The sequence below is a fragment of the Octopus bimaculoides genome, chromosome 4 (genome assembly GCF_046866305.1).
Source record: "Octopus bimaculoides isolate indiv1 chromosome 4, ASM4686630v1, whole genome shotgun sequence".
NCBI lineage: Eukaryota > Metazoa > Mollusca > Cephalopoda > Octopoda > Octopodidae > Octopus > Octopus bimaculoides.
The window spans coordinates 19,538,292-19,561,715 of NC_142931.1; the positions used below are offsets into that span (position 1 = coordinate 19,538,292).

General features: G+C 33.9%; 1 protein-coding gene across 9 annotated transcripts in view; it reads right to left on the bottom strand.

Annotated features, from left to right (window-relative positions):
- LOC106881484 (muscle-specific protein 300 kDa) overlaps positions 1-23,424 on the bottom strand; it is an 815,448-nt gene that overhangs the window by 48,939 nt on the left and 743,085 nt on the right. For all 9 annotated transcript variants that reach the window (XM_089350452.1, XM_014931925.3, XM_089350453.1 and 6 more), the window contains 6 exons: positions 17,445-17,611; positions 15,738-15,900; positions 10,066-10,253; positions 8,952-9,096; positions 7,526-7,840; positions 3,486-3,686 (listed from right to left, as the gene is read on the bottom strand). In XM_089350452.1, the coding sequence (XP_089206578.1) occupies positions 3,486-3,686; positions 7,526-7,840; positions 8,952-9,096; positions 10,066-10,253; positions 15,738-15,900; positions 17,445-17,611 (1,179 nt within the window). The remainder of the gene's footprint in view (positions 1-3,485; positions 3,687-7,525; positions 7,841-8,951; positions 9,097-10,065; positions 10,254-15,737; positions 15,901-17,444; positions 17,612-23,424) is intronic.

Here is a 23,424-nt window from a genome sequence, read left to right on the forward strand (position 1 = left end):
ATATTTATGGCAACAGAGGAAATTTAGTCAAGTTTTAAAGAAAGAATCAATTTCTAGGAACTAAATGCCTTGTGATATCTAGTTACATTCTTTTAGGTTTCGATTTCAAATCAGGCCAGGGTTGTTTTCATTTTTATCATTCCAGGACACGTAAATACTTAGTTGACTCAATCAACTTTGTGCCCCAACCTACTTCATCATCATCATCATCATCATTATCATCAGGACATTACTATGACAAGTCCTAGGACTCCTAGGGCTACTTACTCAGTTTTTATGATGTATAAATGACTGAGATCACAACATCGCCCCTGGACAGGATGCCAGTCTGTTTCAGAGTTACTCATCTACTATTGAATGGACTAGTGCAATGTGAAATGAAGTTGTTTTGCTCAAGTATACAATGCACTGCCTGGTCCAGGAATCGAAACAATGATCGTACAGTCACGAGTGAAACACCCTAACCACTAGGCTAGGGTGCCTTCACTACCCTGAATTTCCAACTGTTACAATGTATTTGAGTTTATGTGGAAATATTTAGGTAGATTGAGAACAGGATTAGGCATAAAAGTGCACAGGCATAGCTACATGATGAGATGGTCAGCAACACTTTGCAATATCTTTTATCTTTTACTTGTTTAAGTGATTTGACAGTGGCCATGCTGGGGCACTGCCTTGAAGCCTTTTTAGTTGAATTTTAAGCCTAGTGCTTATTATATTGAACTCTTTTGCTGAACCACTAAGAAGTATGTAAAGTATGTCAAGCAGTGAGGGAGGGGACAAACACATGCATATGTATATATATATATATATATATATATATCATCATCATCGTTTAATGTCTGTTTTCCATGCTGGCGAGGCTTTGGTCAGCCTGAGGCTATGGTAAAAGACACTTGCCTAGGGTGCCACACAGTGGGACTGAACCCAGAACGATGTGGTCAGGACACAAACTTCTTACCACACAGCCAAACCATTTAAGAGTGGTTTACACTCTAGTGGTGATTCAAAACTGAACTGCTAAGTAGTTGGTCAGACATTATCATCAAACCACAGTAGTTTCACATGATTGATATATCAGGCAACCAATCAGCATCAAGCCATCACATGATTCAATTGTCTAGAATCTTCTCCTTGTGCCCTATAAAAAGGTAGCTTTTGGCAGTAATTGCAACATTTTGAAGCATCTGCACATTGAGTCTCCATTCTTGCCACATCCAGCCAGTTAAGATAGATGGTCAATAGGAGACAAGAATTTTCATAACCAAGAAAATATAGTGCAATTACTTTCCAGTTATGATTGCTGTATAGGTAAGCATGTTGTAAACTCCAAGTAGTATGTCTCTCCCAGTATGTAATTATTGCGAAAGACCAACACAGTTAAAGCTCTATGTGCAATAATAAAATCTTCAGTTAATTCTAATGACTTGTAGGTACATGGTATTTTGTTATGTGACCATAATCTATATATATATATACATATATATATATATATATTAAAGTCAGGTTGTGTGTGTGTGTGTGTGTGCATAAACCCACATAACTTCTGAAGTTCACAACTGATTTTCTCCAAACTGGAAACGTACATTACCTATGTTCCAGAGATGGTTTCAGACTCTTAAAACTTTTCACATAAAGAGTAACAGGCCCTCTGGGAGCAGAAAATACCCTTTCCTGGGTTATGTGGAGAAGGGAGATAACTCTTTGTGAAGTAACTTTCAGAAGTTGATTGTCTCCTTTACATCCAGCACCATTAATCTGCTAAACGTTTTTCATCTTTTTAAAATATTGATATTAATTAATGTTTTTATTGACATTTAATTATTAACATAACAGTGTCATCTCAGTTCATTATATGTATTTCTTAAAATTCGCTAAGCTATTGATATTATTTGCTTTTTCTTTACTGACATTTCATAATTAACGTACAATTGTCATCTTCCAATGAACGCATGACATGTCACTTAGTTGAATTAGCCCATCATTTATTCCACAAATGTTTTGTTGTCAACGCTGCACTTCTCTGTATCACATGTTTCAACATAACTGTAATATATATACAGGCTATGCTATTTCAATCCTGAGCAATGCTGAGCATCTCTGCTAGTATACTATAAAGTATATCAAATGTTTAATATACTTTATAGTATCAGTTTCCATCTACCAAATCCACATATGTATATAAATATATATTATTGTGATAGCAAGAGTCCATCCATAAGCTCTGTTGCCATCATTGAAATGTACACTCAGCATAATTGTGTACTGACTTCTTATTTGTATTATGGTCTTCTTATATCTATACTGGTCATATTTCATATATACATGTGTATGTACATATGTGTGTGTGAATATATATATATATATATATATATATATATATATAAGGGCATTACTATACTTGAATGCCTCATGCTAAGAGGGTCTCTAAGGTCAAACTACCATAATAAACACATTTTTACTGGTAAAATCGGTAAAAATGTGTTTATTATGGTAGTTTGACCTTAGAGTCCCTCATAGCATGAGGCATTCAAGTATAGCAATGCCCTTATATAAATAAATATATTTTGGGGAATAAATGATGGATTTTTCCCTTATGAGGTTTTTACACGCTAGCTACTTGATAAATTCTTATAAAAGAATTTATCCTATTATTGAATTAATTATATATATATATATATATATATATATATATATATATATATATATATATATGGCAGAAAAGTCATGACAGCCATTATTTAAAACATTTTATTGATAGTATTTGTTGCTTCAAATGGCTCTCATAATTTTTTTGCAACATAATTATGTACACACGCACACACACTCACATGCCATCAATAACTTTGCAAGAAGCAAAATATTAAAAAAAGGAATTACTAAAAAGTGTATATAGCTGCATCTATATAGAATTTATTTTTAGACAATTAAAATGAATATTAATAACATTTTAAGTAACCTTTGCATAAAAATATTATCAATATTACATACTTAATATATGTGTGCTGTTTTTTTTTTTTTTTTTTTTTTTTGTCTGGTAAAAATTCCTCTAAAGATGCATTGTGTCCTTCAGAGTTAGGCAAAACGAAATTGCCTGACAAGTGATCACAAGAGTGACAAATACGTATCTCATAATTGTTACAACTTCTCGGTGTCCTTTATTTGTGTCACTTCTGAAACAAAATCAAATCTGTTCATTTGAAAAATGACAGAGAATATATAAATGATCTGTTGCTTTTTGGATCACTTCTGGGTCAATTTTGTTTCACCTAGCTCTGAAGTATATTGTGTTTTTCTTTAACATTATATATCTTTAAAGGGATTTTCCCAGGATGGAAAAAAACAGCTTCTGGAGTTTAAACATATATATGTTAAGTATATTGTGTTGTTATTGTTTTATTATAGAGTGGCTTCTATTGCATAATTTGAGTTTAACCTATGTATGTCCAAACAGAATCAAAATGTAACAGAAAAGTTATAATTACTATATCCTTTTCAACGTTCATTTTCTCACACATTGCATGCAGTCGTTCCATAACAAAGTCATGATAGGTCTGGAACTCGTCAACTTCTTTCTGCAAATGAGTTTTACCGCTGACCTCCTCAACCATTTCTAGCAGTTGATCAGTTATATCTCCAAACCGCTGGAATTTGTTGTTCTTCATGTTCTCTTCATGTTTAATTTCCTAGAAGTAATGATATTATTTGATAAGTATTTAGTAATTGAGGTAACAAGCAAAAAAAAAAAAAGAAAACAGTAATCAAAACTAAAGAACTAATATGAGATAGTCACCATATTAACAACACTAGTGTTGTAGTTACACTAATTTCTCCCACTTCCATTAATATCTTACACTATCTTGCAGTATTCACCGACTCAGATTCATTCACCTGAGGCAATTGCAGATAACTGAGACGAAAATCAGTTTAATATCATATTAGCAGGAATCCATTAGCTTCTAAATTACTCAATTGATTAAAAAGTTATTTTCAGCTAAGAAGCACAAGTGCAGCTAGCTGGAAGATGCATACAAGCATATGCAGACTGACTTTGCATGTCACTTTTGATAAATGCTACATGAGTAATAAATTAAATGTGACAATCAATTTGTACTAAAGATAGCAGCTCCCATCAGTCAGGCAATGGAGCATCAGTTCTGTACAGGAAATCTAATTCACAGATATTACATATACATACACATACACATGCCCCACTCACATATGCATGCAAACATAATGCATGTACTACTCACTCATACATACATGTATGCAATCACAAACACACATAACCAACTGTACACTCTTAAATGCCAGTTCTTTGTCAGTAAATACCAGTTCTTTTGCGGATTAAACACTTGAACTTTCACAAACCTGTTATATGTTTAATCACCTAAAACCTTGTCAAGTTGAAAACTGATGTTTGAATGACATAAAATGTGGGAAGTGTGTGTGAGGGTGGTATTTAATTATGCCTGTATTTAAATGCTAGGATGGAAGATGTTCTAATAATAAAAGAATTTTGACCCTATAACACCATTTTATTTTATTTTTTGTATTGTAGGATGAGATTTAAAATGAATTGAAAAAATATAAATAACATTAAATAATAATTCTTTGAACTGAAATTGAAAATGATTATGTTAACAATGATTTATTCAGAAAAAAAAAATGTTAGAGATGTATATATATATATATATATATATATATATGAAAGCTTTGGGCAGGTCAATGCTTGAAAACTTTGAATGCTAATCGAAGTACAAAAGATGTTGGCAACAAATAAAACATAAATAAATAAAATATGTGAAATAGAAAGAATAATTTTTCTCAAGATTAAAAGTAACACACATATGATGACCAGATTAGTGAAAGTGATGTCCAGATTAATCACTTAGAATTGTAATTTTTTGATATTTTGAAGAAGTATAAATAATTGGAGAGTTAATGTATTAACTCCTAGCTGAAATGTATTTTCAAGTAAAATAAAGCATTTTACTCTTTGAGTCTCAGTTCATTTAGTTGTGGGAACTTCAAACAAGATCTGGGAACATCCATAGGCTTCATGTTTAATGCAAAATGCCTAAGGGTAAAAAAGTTTCCAGTGAAAATCCAGTTTTCCAAAATCTCTTGTATTTATACAACTACTAAAAGATATTTTTCACACAGACATTTTCTAGCACACATTGTGATAACAGAGATTTGAACTTTGTGTAAAATGTGTAAAATAAAATTCTTTCTTGAAAACAGGTAATAGTTAGCAACATGAAGAGTATCCAGCTGCAAAACAGTGTCTCAATAATATTCTCATCTAACCTATGCTAACATGAATAAAACAGACATAAAAGTGAACAAATATATACATATGCATGTTACATATACACTATATCTAAATATTTAAAAGAATTAAAAATTTCATTAACATTTTATTTCAAACTATGCTTATGGAGCCACGCTTCACTCCTGTTAACAATGACACAATAATATTTTTCATTTTCTGTCAATATATTTCTGAATTGTTTTGTCTGTGAATAGCATCAAAATGAAATTATAACAAATTAAAAACTGGAAAACCTTTTAAAAAGAAAAAACATTTAGAAAATATGGGAAAATTCTACTCAAAAAATATTGGATTTGCAAGAGCAAGTCAATACAAACTGCCGAGAAAAGATGATTGCTAACGGAAGTATTTTTTTAAAGCAAAATTATATTGATCTTAAAACTGACTCAAAGTGCTCTTCATCCTAATAATTTTGTGATATGTTATTCATTTCAAAGAAACCTCTCTGAAATTTACTGTCATTATACATACATACATATGCGCACATGCACACAACACACACACACAGATTTCTAAAACATGAATGTGAATATGTGAATCATGGATAATATTATGTTGTAGTAGTTTGTCTTTCTTCCATTGTTAGCAGTAGTTTCCATTCAGTCTTTCTACCTCCTGTTATCATTTTCATTTCTTAACTGTGATTATATTCTTTTATTTTTTTTTTACTTATTGCAGTCATTGGACTGAAAAGTGCTTTGCATTAATGCCAGTGCCTGGACCATAACAGTGATCAGTTTGAAAACAGGCATTCATAAAAAGAAATTAAATTTTATCAGTAGATTCGATTACATTTTGAAAACGAACTGTATTTTAATAAATACTGATTTTATAATTGTTCAATGCATATATACATTTTTGCGGGGACATATTGCATGTGTATTTAGACTTTTATTCATTGTATAATGTCACATATGTGGAGGTGCAATGGCCCAGTGGTTAGGGCAGTGGACTCGCAGTCATAGGATTGCAGTTTCGATTCCTAGACTGGGCGTTGTGAGTGTTTATTGAGCGAAAATACCTAAAGCTCCACAAGGCTCCGGCAGGGGATGGTGGCGAACCCTGCTGTACTCTTTCACCACAACTTTCTCTCACTCTTACTTCCTGCTTCTGTTGTGCCTGTAATTCAAAGGGTCAGCCTTGTCACACTGTGTCACGCTGAATATCCCCGAGAACTACGTTAAGGGTACACGTGTCTGTGGAGTGCTCAGCCACTTGCACATTAAATTCACGAGCAGGTTCCGTTGATCGGATCAACTGGAACCCTCGATGTCGTAAGTGACGGAGTGCCAACAACAACAACAACAACAAAATGTCACATGTATAAGACATTTTCGCAGCTCACTTGAACATAGTCTGTTTATTACATTCACGTTGTATATGCAGAGCATCTTATTCTGTAAATACTTGACCTTCAGACCTGACATATGTGTATACCATATTATCACATTTTTATAGACCGAGACAGAAAAAAGAAGCCTGCATACAAAGGGAAAATAAACCCACTTGCTTGCAAGTGAATCTTCACTTCCATTTAAATTTGAAACCATCTGCCAACAAAGTCTGTAATGGTCCTCATTACAATGATAAAATCTAGTTTAAACATAAAGATCAAAACAGTAATAATTTGATATATAAACATGTATGTATAGAATTAAACATTCATTATTGCTCTTAATACAGATGTAAACTCTCCACCCAGGTTCATGTGCACTTGTAATTCACCTCTGGTACTAAAATGTTTCTGCACAACCAAATTTTCCACAAACCACACCCTACTGACTAAAACAAAGGAATATTGACTAGAGTAGTCTTGAAACACTGAAAGAGAAGAAAAAAAATGACTGCCAGTCGTGAATGGAACACCTTTGATCTTATTTCTGCTCATTCATGGCTAACTTGTGTCTAAGCAGCAGCAACAACAACAGCAGCAGTAGCAACAACAACAACAATATTGAAAGAGAAGTCCTTTTGTCTAAGAATGCTAATCATCACAATTTTAAAATATCACCTAGGTAACAGAGCTTATCTGCTGCTTTAAGAAATCATCACAGCAATCCATATTAAATGACTTTACAATTGAACTATAGCAGCAAACACCTGGTTTTTATAAAATATGGCTATTGAGATGAGATTAGAATGTCTGTGATTGATAACAAAATAGAAAATTTATAGAAAATAACTTACAGAAAGGCACTTAATATTGTTAGCGACATCTTCAGATTTTTCAACTTGGATTAATTTTGCATCAACATCTTTCAGCCACTTCATTAGTTCATCATATAAGAAATGGTATTCATCCCATTTCCCTGCAGATGTTTTCATATTACCCATATCGCACAGCACTCGTTTAGATAGGTTGTCCCATCTCTCATTACATTCCCATGTTTTGTTTTTGATGTCATTGTTGCTGTCCACATAACCTTCCTTCACAAGAAATTTGTATTGCTTATTAATAGCTTCAAGGTCGACATGGTGTTTATTAATATCTTGTTGAATACTCTGAAGAATATACAAAAAAAAAAAAAAAAATGGATTGAATTGAAACAATTCTTCTTTTATTCTTTCACTTGTTTCAGTCATTTGACTGCGACCATGCTGGAGTACAGAAAAATCTTTTTTATTAGAATTAAGTACAGTAGTCTGAAAATAAAGTAGTGTGAAGCATATTAAGTTGGTTGCTGTTTATCTTAAACTTTCATTCAACTATTAGGTAGCAATGCTGATTCTGTCTAAGAATTACATCAAAGGTGTACATGCCTGCGGAATACTCAATCACTTATATGTTAATTTACTGAGCAGGAAATTTAGTTGATTGAACAACTCAATCCTCATGACTGGCACTGATAGAGATTCGACCATTGTATATCCATTATATAGCCAACTTGATAAATTAAACAATGCTTGGTTACTGAGACATTTAATGGAAGAATATAGGGGTGTTTTCCAATGGCTGTCTTCTGTACTTTAAAGGTTTAAAAGTTTAAACAAGGATCAAACTTTAATGTGTGAACCACTGAATTCCTCACCAATAATCTACTTCCTTTTAATAAGTGAAAACATTTTCTAGGTATGGTAAGTAATTCTGAAGAAATAGATCAGTGTAAAGCATGGATTGAAGACAAAAACTTATCACAACTTTGTATGAACATAGCTAAATTAAATGTATCTAACATGCAGTGATTCAAAGTTAATTTGCTTTATTTTTATACTGAAAAATAAAAACTGACAATTTAAAGATGAAATCACATAGTGGAGATAATGGTCTGATAAAGAAACAACATAAATCATATTTAATGTATGTTTTATATTTGTCTGTGGTGGTGGTCTGGTGGTATCATAAATGTTTAGACTGTATCAATACTAATAAGTAATTCACAATCATAAAACATCTAAATTGCCATAGGAGTTGTTGAACAAAAAAATGATAAGAAAACGATGAACCAAACTAAGTTGAAAAATAATTTTAAAAGATTTTGGTTTGATATAGAACATATATAAAAGACAGAAAAGAAAAGCTTAATATAAACAGCCTTACATATAATCCTGATCAACATATAATTCTTACAAGGTGTGGGTGTCAGGAAGAAATCAAAAAGTAGTCTTTACATACCTCAATTTCTTCATATATACTTTCTTTCTCTGATATCTGGGAGTCGCTATATTCTGCAAGATCATTTTCAATACTTCCAAGCCAGTTTGAGAAACTATTGTAATCTCGGAGAAATATCTTCCAAAGTCTCCATGTTTCTTCAATGCTAAAATAAAATAACAAACAAGAACATGTGAACGAAAGCAAGAGCTGACTAGAAGAGATAAAAGTTATACGAGAAAAAAAAAAAAAAAAGGTAATATAATGCATTTTTATCAAATAACAAAATTTAGATATTTTTCAACTATTTTCTTCATTTCCTTTATACAAAAATAAAAACGTTGACTTATACTTTATGCTAAAAGAGTTCTTGAACAAATGAATTATCTGGAGGTTTTTCTTTTATTAATTCTTTCTATTAACATATTCACTCAATTTCTCATCAACTATACCTATAGCTTACATATTAACTGTAGCTGTGACAATCACCAAACACTCTACACTAATACGCATAAAATGTTAGGATGATTCTTCTTATTTACATTTCATACTATCTGTATAGAAGATATTCTGTTTAATCTTTACAAAATTAAAGCAAGATAATCCAATACATTAATTCAGATAGTGAAAATAAAAGAAGGCCATTTGTCTGACAAGTAAACACACCCTCACTAAGTAACATGCTTTAACCACTACCTCATAGACAGACAATCTCCTCTTTGTACTTCTATCATTACTGCAACAACCTCTATTTGTCTGAACTATCCTAGCTACCTTCTCATCTCATTTAGGCCAGCCATATAACTCATTTCTCTTTCTCCTCTTGTCATTCTTATGGTTTCCACCCCATCTCACAGATTTTGCACTAAACATTTTCCCTAGCACTTCCTTCCCAGAATTCCAACCTTCTGGTATCTTCTTCTTGTTCACATTTTTGTTTTTCTTGCAAATATTGGTCAGGTGATGTTCAAATTGAATATCAATGGCATTTGGTCTCATGGCAGTGTGAGTGTGACCTGTAGTTGTCACAGACAATACTTCCATCTCACTGGAGTGTCAGTCTGATCTAAAGACATCAAAAACACTACTGTTCTTCCTCTAATGAATTTAGAAAACAAATGAAAGGTGAACTCACCATGCATGTCTTTCAGGTAATAGAAGACAGATAGTTTTCCATCGCTTGTCAAGAGTATTCTTGGCTTCGTTGAGAGCATTATATTCGGCTTCAGTTCGGCAGGCATCCGTATCATGTAAAAGAACTTCACAAAGATTATGTACCGAAGCAATACCATTGCTGTAACGTTCTGTCTGTCTCTGCAAGCACTGTGTTCAAAGGAAAAAATAAAATGATACAGAAATTAACAAACTACATTTCTGATCTTTCGCTCTGTAATATTAGACCAGTGGTTCTCGACCAAGGTCCATATGGCCCTTGTTGGCCTGCATTAGATTCCATTGCCAAAATTTATGTGCAACAAATTGGTTGCATGTCTGCAATACACAAAATATTTTCACAATTCTTTTTTATACAATTAATAATATGGTAATTCTAAAAATATAATTGGATTTCTTAAACATCGAATGGTTATGAGGGTCCACCTGAGTAAAATAGGAATCAAAAGGGGGTTTAGGGTTAAGGGTTAGGGTTACACCAAAAACAGGTGGTGTACATATTCTTTACCTCCACTCAAAAGGGTCCATTGGTAAAAAATGGTTGAGAACCATTGTATTATAAGAATGTAGCAGTCTGAGAGTTGGACATGTTTGCTTGCTTCAGAGTATAGAACCAGGATATTTTCAGTATAGCTCAGAAGACAATGTTTATACTGAGAACCATTGATTGACTCATTGGCCCACTCTTACAGTTCAAATGTTCATGAAGGTTATTCCTTATATGTGTATTCTTTACATTGTCATCATTGTCGTCATCGTCATCATCATCATCATCACCACCACCACCACCATCACTAAACACATTTTCATGTTTGTATGGGTTAGATTGACTTTGTTGAGGTATATTTTCTATGGTTGGATGTTCTTCCTGATGCCAACCCTTATCTATTTCTTAGCAAGCTAATATTTTCCCATGGCATGTTTTTTCCATTGAAGACTGGAATCAAACAACAATGTGATGGTGATGCTCACTCAGAGCCGGCATGCACACACACACACACACACACACACACACACAAACAAACACACACATCCAACAGGCTTTTTTCAGTTTCTATCTATCAAACCCACCCACAAGACTTTTGTTGGCTTGGGACTGTAGTAAGAAACTTTTGCCCAAGTTACTACATAGTGGAATTGGTAAAAAAAAAAACCCTGTAATATTCAAAGTTCAACAAAACTAAATCCCTTCTCCAGTATTTCCAAAGCTTTTCTATTAGTTTATTTAATAAACAAAGGAGCACAACCACCTTAATAAATCCTAAATACTATTGCTACAACAGATTCTGTTCCTTGGGGCTGCTGGTCCTGTAACCTCCTCCTGTCAGGCATTCCTGACCCACTTGGCTTTTTAACTGCTTATCCCCCTTGTTCTGTCCAATCTTCCTGTCCTCCCAGGAATTTCACTAACCACTTTGCATAGTCCTTCCTCAGAATCTTCTCTCTGGTCATGTCTTTTTTGCAGGTGTTGATTTGCGACAGCTTAAACCCTTAGCATTTAAACTGGTCCTATGTAGCCTAAATATTCTGTTTGATATTGAAACTGGTTACATCCAACCTGTCATACCTGCCCTATAATGTCTTCTAAAAGAAATCAATTACATCACCAAATTATCAAAGCTACAAGATAATGCAGAAATGATTCAACACAATGTAAGTAAATAACCATTACATTTGACAGAGTAATCTGAATAGTATATATTAAAAGAGTCAAGAAAAAGAAAAAAGATAAAAAGAAAAGAATATTTAGTATGGTGTAGTCATGATGGATATGCAGTTAATAAGTTTGCTTCACAAATACGTGGCTTCAGGGGTTAATGGATCAATCTTTGCGAAAGTATCTTTCTTCTATGATAACCTTGGGAGTGAAATTTAATTGACAGAGACTGTATGAAAAATCATTGGAAGAACTAATCTTGGGTGGATTTAACCTGGTTCCTGTCTAAACACTCATATTCTATTGACTAAATTTCCTTCGAGCCCAAATGTCTCATAAATTCTCTTTCATATTTCTGAGTTACAACCGCAGGATGAAAAAAAGTCCAAAAAAACATCACCTCAAAAGCAAGCCTAAATTATATGCAGCAAATACAACATAGATTTATTCTTTCATTTTATGCAGATGTCAAATAAAGAATAATTTGGGGCTCTTATTATTCCAGTCAAATATTTTACAAATAGAACTCTGATCAAAATATCTGGAATTTCGTTATTCACAATGACAGATATTTTCACACACAAAGCGGTACATATTTTCCAGTGAAATTATCGGAGGCAAATAGAATCAAGTTTATTGTTCATAATGCAATGAGTGGAATGGAATACAAGCAGTACAAACTCATAAACCAATGTATATTGCAATGGAATATTTAATCCAAACCAATATATCAAGCTTTTGTCTTTGAAAATCACAGGCTGACAGTTGCTTCACGTGGGAAATTGTAACTTGTGTATAGATAATAAATATATGAAAAAGGTGATAATATAAATATATAGGAATGTATGCATGTATGAAAGTGTACACACACAATCACATCTTTTGTCATATGCATGGCTTTGCAGTTAATAATTTCATTTTACAACTACACGCTTGTGAGGTTTGATCCTACAGCATGGCACCTCAGACATATATATCTGAAATAGAATAGCCTTAAGTTAGTCAATGGATTGTGAATAGAAATGGCAGACAGTAGATAACTTGTGTATGTGTGTGTGCATAAAAAAGGATGATGATGATGGTGTATGTGTGTGTATCTGTGCTCTATGTGCATGTCTGTGTTTTTGCGAGTTCGTATTTTCCCTAATCTTCATGTGTATTTGTTGACTGTAAACAAAAGGTTCATTCAGATGGTGTCATTCGTTTCCAGTTCACCATTGTATCCATATTTGTTGTATGATAGACAGGACAGGGGTATATTACCTTGCTTGGGAACAGGAGAGGGTTGGTGATGACAGAAAGGTAATCCACCCACAGAATGGCCCAGTGGTTAGGGCAGCGGACTCGCGGTCAGAGGATCGCGCTTTCGATTCCCAGACTGGGCGTTGTGTGTGTTTATTGAGTGAAAACACCTAAAGTTCCATGAGGCTCCGGCAGGGGGTGGTGGCGATCCCTGTTGTACTCTTTCACCCCAACTTTCTCTCACTCTTTCTTCTTGTTTCTTGAGTAATGCTGCGATGGACTGGCATCCCACCCAGCTGGGGGAACACATACGTCATAGAAACTGGGAAACCGGGCCCATGAGCCTGGATACGCTTTGAAAGGGCGCATAAAATAAAAAAAATACACTCACAATAAGCAGAAGCTTACTGTGTGTGTGTGTGTGGGGGGGGGGAATATACATCTGCAAGACATTGAAGCTACAACAAAAAATGTTTGTCTAAGGTGCTTTACAGTGAAATTGAAACTGGAACCATGTAGTTACAAAGTGAATTTTTTAAACTATCCAGCTACTCCTTGACATTTAAAAAATTAGACATTTCTCATTTGTAACTTTGGTACAAAATCAAAAATTTATTGTAGACAGGAAATGAGGTGAGCTGGCAGAAATGTTAGCATGCCGGGTGAAATGCTTAGTGGTATTTCGTTGGTCTTTATGTCCTGAGTTCAAATTCCACTGAGGTCGATTTTGCCTTTCATCCTTTAGGGGTTGATAAATTAAGTACCAGTTGCATATTGGGGTTGGTCTAATCAACTGGCCCCCTCCCCAAAAATTTCGGGCCTTGTGCCTAGAGTACAAAAGGATATTCTTTAAGACAATAGTAGCATAAGTGAAGTGAATTAACTTCGTCTGGAACTTGTGTACTGCCACAGTTGGCTGAAGCTTACTAATTTCATTGAAATGTTGTCTACATTGAATAAACATATAAATGATACATAATGCTAATCACTGCTTTCTTAAGTAAAGGCGCAAAACCTAGTGGTTAAGGTATTTAGCTCATAGTCATCAGATTTGGGGATCAATTCATGGACAGAGCTAGATGTTCCACTGGCTCCAGAAGGGTATCTACATCTGTTTGTGACTACACAAGCATCTAAAACAAATAGCTAAAAATCATGTCACACACATTTCCAAGCCATATTCGCTCATGAGTGATGGCTGGCTGTGTTCTATTTTGCACTTTCTTGAGAAGATGATTGCTTTTATAACCTCTGTCTGTCATTCTCTCTCCTCCTCCTCCTCTTCCCTCTCACAGTATCTTTCTCATATATACAAATATTAACCTTTTTAATGCACCAGGCTATTCTAACATTTGCAACCAACTGGTGCATTGTATTCACTTCCTATTTCATTAATAATAAATGATCTAAAAGGTTAATTACCATCTTCCTCTTCTTTGTAATTGTAACCAAATCACTCATATATTAACCTCTCTATTTCCATATTTGCAGCAGTTGAACCGATTTGTGAAAGTTTTCTCTCTCCAGCTGTTTCTATTCTGATTTTCTTTGTTATGGCCAACTGTCTGAAACCAGCACCAGCTATCTTACTATCTTCCTCTTTACACAACTGCTGTTTAGTTCATCATCCACTTCTTGCTTTATATCACATATTTAATTAATTCTTATTGTTAATTCTGGTCAAATATTTATAGATTGATTCTTTTTTTTTTTTGTCTTCGTTATGAATTAATATCTAATCTAAGAGAAGACATTATTCACTTATAATATTTATGGAAATCATTTAAAATCTCTTAAACATATATACATATTAATATTCTATAAATCATATCTGGGAATAGAGATAATCTTTATAGCAAAGAATTTATCATAAGATGTGCTAATATATAAAAATAACAAACTGATTCATAATTTATAAGTAATAGACAAGAGGACAGTCAGGAATAAACATATAAAACTGACAAAAAAAAAACAATCAAAAAGCAACAAAAAAAAACCCCATTACCGACGAAATAAATTTTCTTAGGAAAATGTTTCTTTTCTTTGTGCATTCAAGAATTATTGTATTTTGAAGAACATCTAACAAAAATAAATTGTTTTATCTAATTTCATTGGAAGAAAAACATATTATTTATTTAGGCAACATGTGGATTTATCTTTTTAACAATGTCTTTTATCTTATACTTGTTTCAGCTACCGCAAACATGCTGGAGTATGACCTCGAAGGGTTTAGTCAAATAAATCAAGTCCAGCACTTATTTCTTCAAAGTTTAGTACTTATTCTATTGGTCTCTTTTGCCAAACTGCTAAGTTATTGAGGTGTAAACAAGCCAATGCTAGTTATCATGCTGTCATAGGGGACGAAAAAACAAAGATACTTACAAACACACACATGAACAGACACACATACACACACGCACATGTGCATACCTACACACACACACACCCACATGACAGGCTTCCTCAGTTTCCATCTACCAAACTCACATGGCACTGGTTGGCCTGGGGCTATAATAGAAGACACTTGACCAAAGTGTTACAAAGTGGAAATGTATCTGAAACCATGTGGATGCAAAGTGAACTTCTTAACTACACAGCCAGGCCTGCGCACCTCAGAACTGCTACCAACATACAAAAACTGATTTTCAACTGTCATATCAAATGTCCACACTAAATGTGGAGAGAAAGTAAACAAAATCTCTGAGTAACATACTAAAAGGTGGCAAAGCCCTTACCTGATGGTGCTCTAGTTTTGCTTCTATCTCCTGATGATCACACTTAGTAAATGTCAATGGAGGGAACAATTCATCTTCCATGTGCTTCAACCAGTTCTGTAGTTCCTTCATATTGATGTCTAACTGTTGCATAGCTAGCATAGTTTCTCGTAGCTTGTGCTTCCTGATAAAAGAATAAAAATTAATAACCAATTTTAAAATCTTTTTTTCTTTCTAAATTTTCCACAAACTGACAGTTTTGAAAATTCTTTAAAAGTAAATATTGTTTCCACTCATTCTCACCACATTCTGGCAAACTGAAACACGATTGTGCTGACCACTGTCGTATTTCATCATCAGAGAACATCTTCTTTTAGACACTATTGTGAATACACATTGCCTAAAGGGAGGAAATAATCTCTGACAATGAAATACAACAATGATCAGCATATTCATGTTTGAATCTGCCAGACTGTATGACAATAAATAGAAATGTTATTGCTTGGATTCCCACTGTTATCCATGCACCTCATAACTTAAAATAAATTTCTGTGAAATTTATATAGTCTTTACTACATGCTGCTTCAGTTGGAAAAAAAATTGTCTGACATTAACAGAAACTGAAATTTTTAAATGGCTTGCAAAGGACTCAGGGAAGTGAATTTGGGCAACAATACAATATATCATCATTTAATGTTTATTGTCCATGCTGGCATGGGTTGGATGTTTGACTGGGCTGCCACGCTGGAAGGCTGTGTCAGGCTCCAGTCTGATTTGGCATGGTTTTCTATGGCTGGATGCCCTTCCTAACACCAACCATTCTGAGAGTGTAATGGATGCTTTTATGTGCCACTGGCACAGGTTCCATTTGTGTGACACCAGTATCTGCCATGACTGTGATTTTGCTCAGCTTGATGGGTCTTCTTCTCAAGTACGACATAATGACAAAGGTCTTGGTCATTGCTTCCGTGAGGCCCAACACTCGAAAGAAACTCGGCCACCTTGCCTCCATGAAGCCCATTACTCGAAGGGAACTCAACCACCTCGCCTCCATGAGGTCCAATACTTGAAAGGAAATCAGCCACTTTATGAGATACAATTAAAAATAATAGTTATCTCTAGCACAGGTACAAGACCAGCAATTTTGAAAGGACAGGGTTAGTCAATTATATCAATCCTGGTATTGTAGATCAGCTCAAATATATCTGGGATATGTTTGAACATCTTAAAGGCTTTTCACTGCTGTTTGCTGTGGAGAAGAAAATTCTTGTTTTAGACAAAAGTGTTAGAACACTGTAGCCAGCTCAGAATGCTCTGAGACATATTTGAACCTATAAAAGCTTTTTACTGCAGCATGCTGTGGAGAAAAAATTCTCGTTTTAGGCAAAAAGGTTGAATTTTATTTTATTGAGCCCTGAAAGGATGGAAGGAAAATTTGTCCTCAACAGGATTTGAATTTAAAGCATAAAGAGCTGGAAGAATTACTATTGTGCAGTGAAAGTATGCAATAAAAATAAGACAAGTGAATTACAATAATAACAACAACAATAATAATAATCAATACAAAACACAATTCTGAACTCTTCCCCCTCCCCACACACACGATGCAAGTCACGCCAAAAATTTAAATGTGCAACTGGTGCTGCAATAGAAGCTCATATGAAGCTTGAAAAACATGATGATGATAATAATGATAATAATAATAATTAGCAACAACAACATACTCACCTGTTGTTGATTACAGATTGCAAATGTTGCCATTTTTGATCAGCTTGCTGAATCCTGCAGTCAATGTCTGCTCTATGTCTCTCGCCACTCCTTTCTTTTAGAACCTGGCTCTCTGAGACTAATTCCTCTTTCTCAGCTTGTCTTTTTTGGAGTTCACTGTCATATTCCTGAAGATAGAAAGTGCTTTTATATTTCTCAACAATCAACATTATTATTATTATTATTATTATTGTATCTTTATTATTATTTTTTGTCTAGGCAGAGATAATGGTTTTGGGAGTTAGGTGACAATGTTTATGGTAGAGATGCTTGTAATAGTAAGAACAATATCAACAACAGTGATAACAGTTTTGTATTACACAGGTATGAGTCTACAGAGATTTCTCCTCCTCACTGCCTGTCTCTTTTAGAACCAGCATAATGGGATGTAGAAGCTAGCATTCGTGCTTTTCTAAAGTGAAATATGAACACGAGTAAATATATCCAGAAGTATAGAAAAGACTGAAGAAGTTCATACAGATGTTGTTCCTGTTGTTGTAACTGTTAATTAACAAGTGGTTGAGGTAGGAGCTGTAGTTCCTGTCTTCTGTATAGTTGTTGTTGTTGTTGTTTAACCCCAGGTCAACTCTGACTGAACAGACCTATAATGAAAGGCTTTCCAACTAGGGTTATCCATCCCATCTTATTTCCTAGGGCTCGATATTTCTAGGACTATAATATCTAAAATGTCCTTCTTTTATCTTTGAAGACAGTAAAGTGTGATTTGAGACAGAATTTGGTTGTTATGTCTAGTGCATCGAATAAATGTAGAGGCTTTGAGTGTTTTAGGGCTTAATGATTCTCAGACTGTAATATCCAGTGTTCTTTCTTTGTCTTTTAAAATGGAAGGGAGCGATTTGATACAGAATTTTGGCTGCTATGTCTTGTGTATCGAATAAATGTAGAGACTTTGAGTGTTTTAGGGCTTAATGTTTCTAGGACTGTAACATCCAGTGTCCTTTCTTTGTCTTTTAAAATGGAAGGGAGCGATTTGATACAGAATTTTGGCTGCTATGTCTTGTGTATCGAATAAATGTAGAGACTTTGAGTGTTTTAGGGCTTAATGTTTCTAGGACTGTAACATCCAGTGTCCTTTCTTTGTCTTTTAAAATGGAAGGGAGCGATTTGATACAGAATTTTGGCTGCTATGTCTACTACTTTGAATAGCCATGTAGAGGCTCTGATTGTTTGACACAGAGTGAAAAGTTCTCAATATTTATGTAAGACAATCTTAAACATTTGTTTAAGTGATTGCAAATTTACTTATTTAAAAAAAGAGTAAAGGAAATGCAAGACTGTTTAGTGTGGGTTTTAAAAAATTACTACTAGAAGTAGTAAAGTGATGGTAGATTCATCAGGACATAAACAACAGCTTTACTGATAAACTTAACTTATCCTTCAGTTGACCCATAAGTGAAAGTAACACACATACATAAATAGGAAACTGACAGTGTGTGTGGGTGTACACTACTGTGTATATGTGTGTAATTATAGTTGTAACTCTGAATATATGTATATGTGTTCAGATATGTACTTCAGTAACAATTAAGAGAAACTGGAATTCAGGTGTGACTACACATACGTACATGCTACATGCGTGCATACATACACACATATATACATACATATACACATATATCCATACACACATACATATATACATACATACACACATGCACACGCAAACACATACAAGCTAAAGTTTACTATAAAGCGGGTTAGCCCCACCCAATCTTTTGTATATGCATGTGTTTTTCAGTTAACACATCAGTAGCACACACAAATACATTCACACATTCACACACAGAGACAGAGTGAGAAAGTGAGGATAGTGAGCCATGAAAGATACAAGGTTGTTTGGTTAGCTAAATAAAAAAAAGCAGCCAAATCTGCCTCAAATCACACTTAACCATCTTTAAAAGAAGGATACATATTGCATCGTGACCAACATTATCCTATGCGTCCTATATTCTCCATCATTATTCTGAAATCAATATGAATGGTCATGGCCAGAATGCTTTGGATCATAGATCTACTCAATCAACAGTTAATCTTGGGTGGGTGGGTCTAACCAGCTGCACCAACTAACATACTGACATCCACAATATTTTATATTATACACAGATGCGCACGCACACACACACACACACACACACACAAACACACGTGTGCACACATACACACACAAACAAACACATCCACTATAATGATTCCTTAAAAACACATAAATATAGCTTTATACTTTGGCTCATAGCCAAACATTTGTTGATTGGTGGAATGCACTCGGTTACCAATACATTTTGTTTTTATTCTGGCCCCGGAGAGAAAAAATATAAAGGGGTGATTCTGATTGAATTTGAACTCAGATTGTAAAGGGATATAGCCAAATACTATAAGATGCTCCATCACTCTCCTCCTCCTGCCACTCATCTATCTTCTAAACATATAAGCATTATGCTTTTCAAGCAGGTGAATGGTACACACACACACACACACACATATATGTATGTATATTCACATACTCACACATATACATTCACTCACATGCACATATTGTACTCAGACTCTTACCTCTATTTATAAAACATTATCTCTCCTATTCTGATACTCTCTCTAAGTCTCTCTCTCTCTGTTTCAACACACACCTCTGCACTAAGCATTATATTACATAAGCCAGAGGTAGAGCCTCTAAGTGGTTGCTCAAATTGCTAGAAATACCAATGAAATTATCTTCAATCACCCCTTACCATCTTAGAAAAGGAAAGACATTTTATATAATATAGTCCTAAATATACTAAAAAGGTATGATGGTCATGGCTAGAACTTATTTTTGATCATAGGTTGGCTCATACGAGACTAACTTAGGGTTAAACAACTTTTCATTTCAGGCAAAATCATACTACGATACCTAACAGTACACATACACACACACACACGCACATGCATATACACGCATACACACACACAAATACATAAGAATTGTGTATATGTGTATTGTTTTTATATACGATGCACAGTGAATATGAGTGAAATTATGTGTGTGTGTGTGTGTGTGTGTGTGGTAGAGAGTGAATGAGATAGAAAGAGAAATACACACACACACACACATACGCATACACATACACACACACACAGAGTAAGAGAGAGAGAGGGGGAGGAAGAAAGTGAGAGATAAGATTTTTTTTCCAGAAATTCATGTTTTTGGGATGGTGTTGAGTTAAATTAGAAAGAAACTTCATTTATTTTTATAATAAAAATAACCTGACACAGATACACACACACACACATGCATCCATGCATGCAAACACACACATAAACACGCATTCACACAGGTAGAAACATCCATGCATATAAACACATACATACATACCTACATACACACACAGAGACATATAATCACACAGCTGTGTGATCTAATTTCTTTTAATGAACCAAAAGTATGACATTCGAGAAATAATATAATATAAAATAATAAAAGAAATAACATAATAATATAAAAGATCTCAAAACTAACAAGAGTAACAACACACACACGCACGCACGCACGCACGCGCGCACACACGCGCACGCGCGCACACACACACACACACACAGACACACACACACGCGCGAAGGCAGTGAACTGCAGAGAAAGAGAGAAGAGAAAATGAACAAGATAATTAGGTAGACACAGAGAAAGTGTGAGAACACTATACATGTATCACTTCCTCTCTCTCTCTCTCTCTCTCTCTCTAAAAAATATATATATATATATATATATATATATATATATATATATATATATATATATATTTATATGTATATATGTATGTGTGTATATATATATATATATATATATATATATATATGTTTGCATGTATATGTGTATGTATTTATATTTGTATGTATGTGTATGTATATATGTATTTATGTGTGTGTGAGTATATATATATATGTGTATGTGTATATATATATATATATATATATATATATATATATATATATATATATATATACACATATATACATACATATATATATATATACACACATACATATAAGCATGCTATCAAATGCAGTACATACATACAGACATATATATATATATATATATATATCAAGCTATCTGTCTTTCTACATATATACACATGTATATATCTGACTTGCTCCCTGTGTGTGTATGTATGTATATAATTGCATACACACACATGTATATGCATACACATTCATGCACACACTAATAAAGAAAGAGACAACAGGTAGATAGATATATAGATAGGCATGTATGTATGTCTGAATGTATATATGTACTGTATTTGATGGCATATAAAGTGCACAAGCTTCCAAGACACACCTCAACAATTTTGGTAGACCATTCCTTAAAAAGTGAAAAACAAAAACACAACCTGTTTTGTGTGACATTCAATGCCTACCCTTCCATCTTGTCATTTTAAAGTTTGGTGTATTGAGATAATTATGAAATATTTTTATTTCCCATTTAAAAATACCTTAGCTCTTTCATTATTATATTTCTAACTAAAATACACCCACTGTGTGTTTCAATTAAATTCCAAAATAATTGTCAATTTAGACTGCTGTCATAAAACAGCTGTAGTTTTTCTTTATATATTGATGTATTATCTAGTATTTCATATACTACACCACAAAAGGTTCTTATACACATCTATTGCAGAACTTATGTATCATAACTACATCTAATTGAAGGTAAGTACAGGTAATATCTGACATATGGTGTTATATAAATTTTGTTTGAATATAACCTTGTAAAATGAGTTCTTAACCCTTTCAATACCAACCCAGCTAAAACTGCTTCTGGCTCTGTAGTACAAATGTCGTGTTTTCAAAAGTTCTGAATTAAAATCTTCCACCAAACCTTAGTCACAATTTATGTTCCTAACACTAGCTTAATGATAACTAAATTATTTTACTAAATTCTTAGTTATATCTAAAACTAATTGAAAGAAACACAGAGCATCTCAAAATAAATACGGTAAGGAAAGGGTTAACCAATATTATATTATAGTTATCATAATATATAGCTTAGTAAAATGATACTGGTAAACTGGTCTGTCACAAGATTACAGGCCCATTAAGCTGGAGTTCATCCCAGTTAGTTACTCATGCCGCAGCTGTTACTGGAACTCACTTTCAGCTGAATGGGCTGGAGCAATGTAAAATGAAGTGTTCCAGTCAAGAACACAACATGCCACTCAGGCTCAGATTTGAAATCACAGACCTATGATCGTGAGTTCAACACTCTAACCACTTGGCCATATACTTTCACTTTAGTCTACTAAATGCCTATTATTTATGGCAAAAATGACCTAATTTCATTCAGCTTGTTCCTTTTTATTCTCTTTGATTACATTTTGTAAATCAATTCATCTCCACTCTTATTATTTGGAACACTTGAATTGAAATCAATAGAAGTTTTGACCCTAAAAAGACGCACACACATCTACATAGTTCAGCTTTTGCAGAGATGATGGTCTGGCATTCTCAAGCAATATAAACATCTCCACCATTGATAAATTCAGGAAATAAACCTTATTGATATCTTCAAAGATTTGGACCTAAATATAGTTGTTACCATCAACTCAATGAAAGTCAACTTCTAGGATATGATCCAAGACCTCAAGTCAGGCAAATGTTACCCTATAGGAAACTTTAACTAAGAAACTGCTACATACTTAAGAAGTTCAAACACCACCCCAACTCTAATTAAACATTTAGTCATCAGTATCAACAGAAGAATCACTAATTTACTGGTAGACAGAAAAAAAAAAACCTTCAACAGAACCACACCTCATTATAATGAAACACTAACTAGGAGTGGCTTCAGTGAGAAGTTAGTGTATCTGTAGGACCCTTCACCTACACCCCAAACCTTCCATACAATGTAGATGTCTCTATAAACTCTATAAATATAGCTAAAAACTTT